Source organism: Liolophura sinensis, chromosome 6, assembly GCF_032854445.1.
Source record: "Liolophura sinensis isolate JHLJ2023 chromosome 6, CUHK_Ljap_v2, whole genome shotgun sequence".
NCBI classification, from domain to species: domain Eukaryota; kingdom Metazoa; phylum Mollusca; class Polyplacophora; order Chitonida; family Chitonidae; genus Liolophura; species Liolophura sinensis.
Window position 1 is genome coordinate 60,583,529 of NC_088300.1, and position 12,162 is coordinate 60,595,690.

General features: G+C 35.1%; 1 protein-coding gene across 1 annotated transcript in view; it reads right to left on the bottom strand.

Moving 5' to 3' along the window:
• Positions 1 to 11,628, bottom strand: part of LOC135466583 (inositol polyphosphate-5-phosphatase A-like) — a 53,269-nt gene extending 41,641 nt beyond the window's left edge. The window contains exon 1 of the mRNA XM_064744138.1: positions 11,346 to 11,628. Coding sequence (XP_064600208.1) covers positions 11,346 to 11,441 — 96 coding nt within the window. The 5' untranslated portion in view covers positions 11,442 to 11,628. The remainder of the gene's footprint in view (positions 1 to 11,345) is intronic.
• Positions 11,629 to 12,162: the final 534 nt, after the last annotated feature.

Consider the following 12,162-nt stretch of genomic DNA (forward strand, 5'->3'; position numbering starts at 1 on the left):
GGTGTACATAATGATATGGATACAGTGCCTTATAGATAAGCTCCTGCAGCCATCGCAGTCCCTCATCTCATAGTGCCCCTGGGACTTCATACTGCTAGCAATTTCTCCTCAAAAAGCAATTTAAAACAAAAAAACCTGATGCTCTGTCCATGATATTTCATCATCTAGTGTTTAACAGAAAATGTACATGGAAAAAGCTCGAACAATAATGAATATTATTTCACATTAAACTAGTGATTAAAAATCAGGTTCCTGAAAGGCTGTGAACACATTTTAATTATTCTTAATAAAGTAATCTTTTATTGGATTGATGCAGGCAAAAGTGCATTTATGCCATACTTCAGTAGCAACAGCAAATAAATGTAAAACTATGCATCAAAACAGATGTTCCTATACCAGCCGTCAACCAAACTGGACAATCCTGGCCAATAATCCCCAATAATTCCCAAAAGAACGTTCAACACAAACCTCCACAGAATGAAGCAAGTGTACTAAAGCATGAAATCAGGGATGGAGTCATGTGAAGAGATGCTAAATGCTAGTCTACATATGTACATTATCTCAGTTGCACTTTACTTACATGTACAAGACAATTATACTCACAGTACATGTAAAAGTAAAGAAACTTGGAGTGAAGGCATTTGATGGAATAGCCTCATTTGATGGAATAACCTTGAATAATAAAAATGCACTTTTAGGGGTGAAATTCTAGCTTCATTTACCATTACGGTGCTACCAAAAAACAACATGAACCTGACAAACTGTAGTTCCACATCCATGTAGCCCATACACATATATGTGACTTACATGTACCAGTGATGCATTTACCTAAGTCCTCACCAAATCACCAGTTTCATAGCCCAGTCCCAGCACCATTACAACTTGAGACAGTTAACCTGTGAGAAACTATCTACCAGATATACACTTTCATGATGACCTACATGAGCATGTGTATCAGTTAACAGCTCTGCAGTCAGTCAGTATGGTCATTATTCATCTATAGATGGCATCTACATGATAATCTACTGACCATTAAAGATAAGAGACTCTTGTCTGTAACAAGCCATGTACATCAAGTAAGTGAGAAGGCCTACACTTTATATACCAGGTCACATGGGCTGAACTCTATCCCCTGGGGTACATGCATGTACATTTCTCTACAGTAATTTGGTTTCAAGCTGAATAAGTCTATATAATTGCAGAGCGTAAATTCTGCATGTGCATTACAGTGGTTTAACAATGTTGTATTCAATTTGAATACGGTCGATTTTAGCGGATTGGTTAGGTTACCGAATGATTAATATGTTTCTTCAAGAGTATTTTTTGATTTTCATACCTGAAAATTTGAATTGATGTTGAAAATTCCATCTACATGTACATAGCTTCAATACAGATATCCATGTATGCATGTCATGTGTCAGTATGATCATACCACTTTGCCCGCAAAATGTCATCTCTAAATCAGGAATGAACCATAGATCACACAGCTTAGGCCTAAATTACTTTAGACCTGAAAGGTTGGCTCCTTGAATGACATTGCACGATTTTCAAATTGCCACTCTTGTCAGCAGGATTAACCCTTGCTGAAGAGTTGTTGCCATCTAAATACAGATGTTCTGTTTGCCTCCCTCCTTCCCAGCCAGCACTGCTATAGTTTTTTTCCCCTTGTGTGATCAACTGAGGCTGAAGAAACTTGTGATTAACACAAACCCCACTGCTGCTAAACAACCGCCAAATCAATCAGGCCATTCCTACACAGACATATGCATGTAATTTAAAAAAAAGGCAGTAAAGAGGATTTCCTTAGTTTTTCAGGAAACTGTGTGAATCTTTCGTGAGATTCAGCTTTTAGGAAACACCGGGTGGTGCTGTTTTTTTTTTTAAGAAATTTTAACCAGCTTTCATCACCATCATGAAGTGAATTATGAAATTATATTTATAGCAGCATTTTCCACTAAGCACTTAAATATAAATAGCTTTTTGAAATATTTAAGACAATCAAATCTGTACCAGAACACAAAATTAAATTATCAAAAGTGGCTCAACCTGAAATCAATATCGGTACTTCCACAATTAAGCACTTGAGATTCAGGCAATACTAAGGGATAAAATTAGCGGAATATCAACTTTCTAAAAAAATAATACTTTCTCTTATGTTACTGTCATGATAGTATTGTTAATGATTAGGATGAGAATTGATAGCTGTGTGCAATAAGAAAGAACCCTGTGAATATTGGTTGATTTCTCAATATGGAGTTCAGTCTACACTGTGAGCTACAAGTTTGTTTGCTAGCTTATTCATCATATGTTACAAACAAATCACTGGTAGGGCAGCCAAGAACTGTGTTGCAAATGGTGGCTATAAAGTCTATTCACAGAAACTAATTATGAAACAAGGTCCACAAATAAAAACATGAGAGATACTAATATTTCTTTGTGATAAAAATTATATTATATTTATTTATTGTTATAATATAAAATGTTTATTATTGATAAAATAATCTTGGTTATTTCAAAGAGTACCAGTAGAAAACTTGAGGAAGTAATGAATAAGCGAGCAAGTCCAAAGGTGGAGAACAGAAGAAAGACTGTTCCATGCAGTGGGCTGCAGATTTACTTTCTGGTGGGGATGGGATGAATATTGTAAAAACCTTCTGAAGAAATCAGAAAAAATGATCCATATGTTAAGCAGCGAATTTGTGATAATTAACCAAGGAAAGAGGAGTGTGGATTTTGATTCTTTATAACTAATTATACTGACCAATTGAGCCATTCCATAAATGATAATAGAGTATATGATGTACATGTAAATATTAAATGAATATTTCAATCAGGGATTGTCATTAAGAGAGAGACAGATATATGCGTTCAGTTCACCATAAGACTGGTTGGTAGATTATTCTCTTCAGAAGACTAAAACAATATGACTGATATTTGTTGACATGACTTAACTGTTTGCATGTTTATTAAATGTATACTTGCCTGTTTTCATTAACTTCTAGGAAAAAACTCATTCCGAACAATGAATATATATGTACATGTAAATAATTTTGTACTGTGTTAGTTCACACCTGTATGTGGTAAAATTACAGGAAATAAACACTGTCTGCTGATAGATACTGCATGACACCAAATGCATATATCAGTTATTGGCATAAGGAACATCAATAAGGTGTTATTGTGCTGTGGTAGGGTTGTCATCTACACATGAATAAATCAAACTGCAGTATCACAAAGTGCTCCTGGTTGCCTTGCATGTCACACCCTGAAATGTTGTGGCCATTAAGTACAATGCCCAGACACGTGCATATAAATGTACCCTAAATGACCATGAATTTTGTCCATGACTAACTTACCCATTTGTCCTGATTCTGAGAGTTCTACTGAGTTTAGAATTTAGACCCTGGGATGATATTCTACTGGAACATTGTAAGTTTAATATTTTGTCACATTTATTTGTCTCTAAAAATGCACTTTTGTGGTTGAAATTTTAGGTCATTTAGAATATACATATATATATATATATATATATAAACACAATATCTGCAATATTCTACATTTTAAATTTTAATTAAATTTGATTTGCTCAATTATGGTTTACATTTGGCAGCATTAATCTACTGGCCACATACACTAAGAGAGGAGCTTGCAACCATGTGTACTCCATGTAACATGTTACTCAATGAACATCTTGGCTAGATAAAATAACATAATATACTGCATTTCACCGGAAGGTAAGTAAAACCAAACGTTCAGAAAAACACAAAAGCCTTAATATGATAATTTTGATGCCAACACACAAGTTTTGATAACAAATTAATCAAAGAACTCTTGAGTGGCCATATCAGTTGGATGCATCAAACAGAATCTAGCAAAATGTGTCATTTAAAAATGGCTAAACTTTAGGTAAAATACAGTAGTACATATCAAATATTCAGAAAATAGTATACATACAGTTAATCAGCATCTATGGCAATAATCAATAAAAATTACATATTTATTTATTTCATTAGTGCAACTTTTAATCTGAATATTTCTCTTAAAAGACAACGGTCAGGATTATGGTGGTTGGGCAATTGTAGCTTGCTGTTGTGGATAACTACCCACATGTATCACGCCAGATTTACCTTGGTTGGGATATGAGCTTGAGGATAAATTAATACATTTCTGAATGGTTTACATCACACACATGTAATCTAAATACCTGTGATTTGTTTTTCTAGTACTGAAATGTTCACGTATACTTTTTGGGTTTCATACTTGAGATTTTAAACAGAAACCCGATGTGTATAAGTTTACATTCAACAGCATAAGCATGCATATGTGATGTTATAGAACACTGTAAACAAGCAGTGTATCTCTGGAATTTAGATACATGTAAAAAGCTAAACGTACTACTGTAATTCTTCAACCTTTTCACATGTTTGCAAGGTGTGTATTCAGGCATATTCTGAAGGCATTACTCTGTGCTGACTAGCAAAATTATACTTCTTGTGAAGCCCTTAATTAATTGACCAATTCAGCCAATGTAGTTTTGTCTTCAAAATCAACTTGAAAATGTGCATAAATTTCACTGAATGTTGCTCTTTCATAGGTGAAAAGGTTGACTACTTAGGGTAAATATGCCAAACACTACAGTACATGTATCTAAAATTCACATCTGACATGGCTCTGACCTGCCTATTTATAACTACTCCAAGTTCTTGAGATACAGCAGCCACATCGACCTTAAAATCTGACGGACAAGATCGAATGGTGCTGTCTAGAAAAAAAATTGTTTCCAAAACTCCAGGTCAAGTTAACAAGTTGGAAGCCGGTTCATAGCAGCTTTGTAGTGCCATTTAGTTTTCTGTTTCTTTTGGGTCAGTGGTTCGGCATGTTCAAATAGTCAGCCTTGTGGTGCCAGTGCTTGTACAGGATTCTACAGGATAAAGTTCTCTGCCAAACTCCTCTACTGCTGTGCCCGCCATCACTGCACAACGGTTCTGTTCTGCAAGGGATATATGCATGTAAATTCCATGTTCAATATGGCAGTCGACCAAACAGTAAAATTAAGGTCATTTTACTTGTTGTTGGCCCTTCCCATCAGTACAAACTACATTATTATATTATATATATTTCTGATTCTGTACATGTATATGCATAACATATTTTTAATACTAATATTAAATACCATAATACTAATATTTCAAATTAGGTGGTACTTATGTCCCTGGATTTGCATTAATTATATCAACAAATGAAGGCTTATTCTTGAAAACTTTCCCCAAAAAGATAACTCAAGTACTTATAGGCATACTGCTCTACTCAGGTAAAGAACAACATTTAAAGGGAAATCTTGGGTATTGTACTATAAATCTTCCACCTTTACAACTGCTGAAGCACCTTCTTTCAAGCAGAAACTATGCATACAGTTATTACGAAAATGATTATGAAATGATTTGTTACGTATCATTAAAGATGTGTCTATAAAACTGTGTTGTTGTTTATTTATCACGCAAATTTTTAAGGCAGATACAGAAGTGTCCATGAACAGTGATTACAGAACCCGATATTTATATCTAGATCTTCTATATTGAACTACTTTCTTTATATGGTATACATGTACATTTACCAGAACTTGATTGTATGATTACAGGATTCTACAAATATATTTTATATTTTTGGATATACTTTGTTTGCTTTTGACTCACCAGAGATGAATTATCTTCATGACATACCACATACAATATAATTCTCTCTATCAAGAGGGTACAGCCTGTTCACAGGCTTTAGACATGTATGTATGTATGTATGTAGGTGAAAGAAACAGGCCTAAAGGTGTGTGTAATATACACGATCACAGTCAAAGTGAACAAAGTACTGTCACAATTCTTAAACACCTGTCATAAGCTAATAACATGCACATGGAAGTATGTGATTAAAAACAGAAACATAATAGCTCTGATTATGCATAATTTAGACTATATTATTAAAATATTATATGTAATTTTGTTTTCTTTTTTGAATTTTTGAAATATATATCATGCTGCAGTCTGGGTCATGTATATGAATAGTGTGAGTTTGAGAACATTCATCTTTTAATAAGGAACATGCCAACAAAACACAGTACCCTGGGTTTAATACCTCCTCTTTTTTAAAAAAAATTAAATACATGAATGTATAGATGCATGTATGTTTATAAGACATGTTTGAACGAAAAAATTTTTAAAAAAAAAACCTTCACATATTACGAGAAAAGATACACCAGCGCTTTCTTTACCACCTAAATCAATTTTCACTTGAACAAGACGCTTTTCCAGTTTCAACAACATACATGATGTACATGTCCAATATGCTAAATGAATCAAACATTTACCACAGAAAGGTTTTTAATCTTTTTTTAGATGTATAATTTAAACTTTATACTTTTAGTCAGTTATGCATCAAGCCCACATCCTGTTACTGCAGTGCATGTGTAAGAGATTCATTCACCTCTACATCTACATATACATAGGTGCAAACAGATCAGCTACAAACTGTTTCTTACACAGGCAATTTTAAAGTGGCAAGGCCATCGGTCGACTACCCAGGACAAAAGGCGAGGGTCCAGGATGCCCCGAAAGGTTTGGGGTATTAAACGCCTGGAAATGGCCATGGCCATACCGGCCGTCCTGTTAAATGACCTTTCATAATTGCATGCCCATAATCACCTACAACACTTTATCAACTAACATATACAATTGGAACATATGCACCACAGTTAAATGGGTACAGATTTGCGGCTCGCTTTGAATTATATGCTCGGTTACTCCAGTAATTTGGTTCACTAGAGTATTAATGTGTGTATTGGACAAAAGCTCTCTTGATCAGCGGAATATAACTGCTCTAGACACACAAAGGCCGGAGGACAGTGGATAGACAAGAGACCAAACGAGGTGCCCAATAAGAATGATAGGTTAAGACATAAATGGCCAGATTCTGTTGACAGCTTTTAACGTTAAAAGGTTCTGTCTGAGGGCCAAAATACTCCAGAGCTGCAGACAGTCTGCCACAACCTGAAGCAAGGGTCTGATTCTTGAAACAGGTGAGCTTATTGATTCTGTAAATAAGCCTGTCAGATCGCACAGAAATGGAGAAATTGATGACAGGACACATGGAGAGAATCACCATAACCCAACTCTGATAATCTCTATAGCTCTAGGTCTTCCCAAGAATCGAGCCTGTATACTAGCTGTAATACTACAATAGGCGATATGAATGTATCCTTGGGTGGAAATGCACGCCCTATACACGTCTACTGAGAGAAGGCATGTGGTACATGTCAATCAGATTAATTAACGGTCCACACAATAACAACACTGCCATGGTATAACTGTACAAGACGCCTCCATTTGAAAGATTTAATTAATAGGGGTGGAGTGCAGGTGTGGATGTGGGTGATTGATGTGGAGGAATATAGAGAGCTAGGGGCCAGGTTATTTCATTTACACATTCATATAAACATATTCAGGGCAACAATCATATATCTTCAGACTAAAAATTGTACAATATTCCATTTTCCAACTTTAGTCAAGATTTTGAATGGTAAGGCAGTATGCACAGCCAAGGCTGATATTTTGTGAAAGGTTATCATTAGGGGGTATTCTAAAATGATACAAAATAGAAAAAATCAATTGGATTTGCACTGATTGATTTTTTGCCAAACCTGTGGTATAGCCTCCTTAAGTTGTGCACAGGCAAACAGACCTGGATTTGAACACGTGACCTCAATGGTCAACAGCCCAACTATCTCAACCAGCCAGTGTTCAATCAATCTGTCTGAGGTAGCTAGGGCAGACAACATCATACATCTACACATACATGTACGTGAATATATTCTGTAAATTGGGTTATCTTCCCACAAAAAACATGGAAATAAACCTGATAAGATAATTAATTTATAAATTAATATAAATTCATTATCAAGACAACAGAGAAGCTCGCATCTATGTCTGATTTCTAGGTACTGAATACATGTAGTCTCCAAATGTACATGTATGTCACTTGGAGATAGCACAAGTCTAGGCCTAGCCTGTACTGTTCATAAGCCCTACCAACTCGCTATCCTTCAAACTGGCAGAAGATGAGATTGCACTGAAGCACTCACAGTGCACCATTAAAGTTACACTCAGAGTGTTTCTAAATGTTTCCACATATTGCTTGGTCGTGGGCCTACATTGCTAGAAGGAAACCTAAAGATAAACATCAAAACTTGTTATCAATGTTTTCCTGTCTACGGCCATTTTTGAAATCGTTTTGACATTGCTACCTCTACTCCCAGAAACAACAGAATTCTATCTCCCAGGAACAAATGGCTCTGATACACTGCACAACTTACTGTGCGATCTCACCTTCTGCCAACTGAGAATAGCAAGTTTAACAGCGGGGCTAAACTGTTAAGGTTGGCCCTAGAATTATGCTACATGTAGTTTAGAGAAAGCTCGCAGTAAACATGACACTATCCCATATCTGACAAAATACGTACATCAGGAATAAAGTCACAAGTGCTGCTCTAATTCTTCCTGTTTCTCTATATACCCACTATATGTTGTAATTAAGGCACGACATAGATGTTATTGTATACATTAATATGACCCACAATGGCATGACAATGGACTGGAAATTACCACCAGGTCAACAGCAAATTTATACTGCATGTGCAGGCTATGTCTGCCATCACACACAATACATGTGTTCAAAATATTTACCCATCCCACATATTGAAGAATGTTTGTTTAAATTTTGTACATAATATCACCACATTCCATCTTAAACAGAAAATCTGTTGAATAATAATTCACAAAAGCTAGAAAATTTATGGTGAAAAGTTACACATTTACACACACCAATTTTTTTTGTAATCTGATTTTTTAAAAACTAATGTTCAGTTTACAGACACATCGATGCACTTACCCTCAAGGCCAAAGAAACTTCATCAATTAATGTTGTCTTTCTAAAAACCATCATCAGCTGCATGCAAATGTAGGATGTAAATGTAACTTATCCCATAATATACAGGTCCCATGTTCACATTATATTGATTATCACATGAGTAATGAATGTTAACATTTAAGTGTACTCAGGTCAGCTACATGTAAATATGCCTGAACCTTCTATTTCTAGATGATAGCCATTGGCCGAGTGGCCTAGACACCTGGAAAATATAGCTGCTACAGACTGGGGTTACTCAAGTCCGATACCCTATTAGCACATTTAACTCCGGACATGCTGGAATCTGAAGCCTAGAGGTATGTACAGTATGTGTATACCCAGAACAAAAACAACACCCACGCCTTGGCATATATATGTGTGTTAATTGAACTGTAATAGCTATTTAAAACTGTTTTGTATGGCTGTAGTACAAGGATGTAATCACACAAAACACTGTGCCATACCCAATTTTACAATTAACCTTCATCCCCACTGTAGCTTTATACATGGGAGCTTATGGAAGTTGAAAAGCACAGGCTTGATTAGTCAACTTCCAAGGTTCACAAAAGATATAACCCAGCTTAAAAGATAAGATAAAATTATACCTGCAAATTGTTTTTTTCTTGGAATGATATCAATATGCCATATGGTCGGGCTGCTCCCAACAAATGGTCTGATTAACCTAATTCCTCAATCTTTTTGCATGTGAATGTGCAACTTTCAGTGCAATTTATGCTCATTTTTAATCTGATTTTGGAGACAAAACTACTTTTTTTGGATTGGTCAACCAAGGTTGAAGAATTCAAGGTTAAACAGATTTTCACTGACCAAGTACTTAAAAAAAGCTTCAGTAAAACCAGGGAAACTTCAATGTAAATGCTGAAGAATTATAGCAAGACTCCTTACTTATTCCAAATAAAAGTCATACAACATGACAAATGTCGTTACATTAAGGGTATACAACTGTATGTATGACCTAGTAAAGTAGTGAACACAAGTTTTTCCGGTAAATTCTTCATTGTCTGAGATGTTTTGACTCTCTACAGAGAAACAGCTCTTGCATTTCATATGTGGAAGTAATATAGTCTTTTTAATATTATTTTCATATACAGTGTATACCTCTCAAAACTATTATATATATATATACACGAATATCATAAAATGAATACATACACTTAAATTATATAATTTACATGTTATATTCACTTCTAATACATGTGTGTATATATAAACTGCTTTTTGTTTTACCTTAACTTTTTAAACCAAACAGAAATAAGAGAGCTGCCTTATCATTACATGGAGGTCAACATCCTGTTGACGGCCCTTCCATTTATCCATCTTAAACTAAATTCAGATACCAATACATGAATATATCATGTATTCAATGTTACATCTGAGATCTTGAAGTCAATTATTATGAGAAGTAATAACTGTATGCTTGACAATTAGAACCTGGAATTATAACACTACTAAAATGGCTAATAAAATGTCTTAAGTTTTCTAACAGAACTATATGCGCAATAAAAAATCTGAATGTTAGAGAAACATAGTTTGTTATTTTACAATGAATACATAAAACACATAGGTCTATATTTATAAATGCTATGCAAAAGATTCACCTCATTGTTGTAACCAAGGAAATTAGGTGCAGTATAACTCAGGCGATATGCTTGGCTGTCTGTGCTACAGTCTCAAGCACATATACATAATGTTTTATACAATTTAAAATTGATTACTTACTCTTGGTGTAAATTGTATGGGAATGTCACTTCTTCATTGGTCCCATTATAATAATTTAATAATTTGAGAAAAAAGTCTCATAAGTGAAGTTGCCACAAAGGTTTACAATTCGAACAAAAAAAACACTGGATACACAATATAGTACAGCATAGACTGCTCAAAACCCATGTAGGCCCGGGTAGCCATAATACTGTGAATTACAGTGTATATATGTATACACATTGTAAAAACATTTGAAATATGATACATGTAATATATAGTAGGTCCATATATTAGACACATCGCTTTTGAAGTAAATGTTTTATTTTATCTATACTCAAGATATGCATATTTGTGTTGGTACAGTATGTATAGGCCCTTATTTACTGAAGGACACAGGCCTGCAAAAACTGGTACATCTGTACATAACTATCAGTACATGTATAACACATGAGTTGTAACATACTGATTTGTAACATACTATGTACTACACTACTACCACCATGGCTATTAACACATGCAGTGCCGGCATGCAAGCCGACTGACTGCCGAGTGAGAACAAATTTAACACACTAATCAAGCTTTACATTCATAAACTGTGTGTAACTGACCTATATCATATGACAATCCAAAAATTCGGTTCATGCGGAATCCTAATCAGATAATATACTCACGTCTTCGAATATAGAGCCCACATTGGCACTGATAAGCATCACTTTGGTTGTTCTGTGTTCCATGTCACCGCTTCTTCCAGCAACTCCTGCCTGCATGAGTGAAATGTATTCCTCGCCAAACCATGGAATAATCCTCACACAGAAGTACTCGACCCCTCAGCTTTTCACTGCACGGATTACATCGCACTTAGGTTGTTCGCGGCAGTAAGTGCCATTTAAAAAACCACCATTGGTGTCAAAATCAGGGGATTTCTACCTCAGCATCGTTCACAACACAACTGACATTTCTCCTACCCAGATCGCCGCTGTGGTCCTACGTCATCAGTTTGTGTGCTCTGCAGTACAGCTGGATTTTTAGTGCCAGGGTAACTGCAGCGTTATTAATGGATACGCAGGTGTTCGTCCTAGAACAGACCCACAAAGTTGGACAAAACTGTTTGTTGTACCAGAAAAAGATAGAATTTATATAATGGTGTCAAATTTCCACATGAACAAATGATTCTGGAAAACTGTTTTAAATAAACAGGTATTTAAATGAACGCGTTGTACACTGGGCATGTTGAAATGATCACATTTACTTTTTACATCAAAATTCACTTGATTATTTCTATAATTTTATAATGACATAATATTTACTATTACTATTTTTATTTGGTGTTTTGGCACTTTTCAAGAATAAAATTCTGTGCTGTTTTCACACATTAAGAAGAATATGAAACGTCAACAAATAAATCTGCAAAAGATACCTTAAATGAGGCGTTATTAATATTTATTGTCTTAACATCAAATTGTTTCATTCACAGCATGTTTATAATGC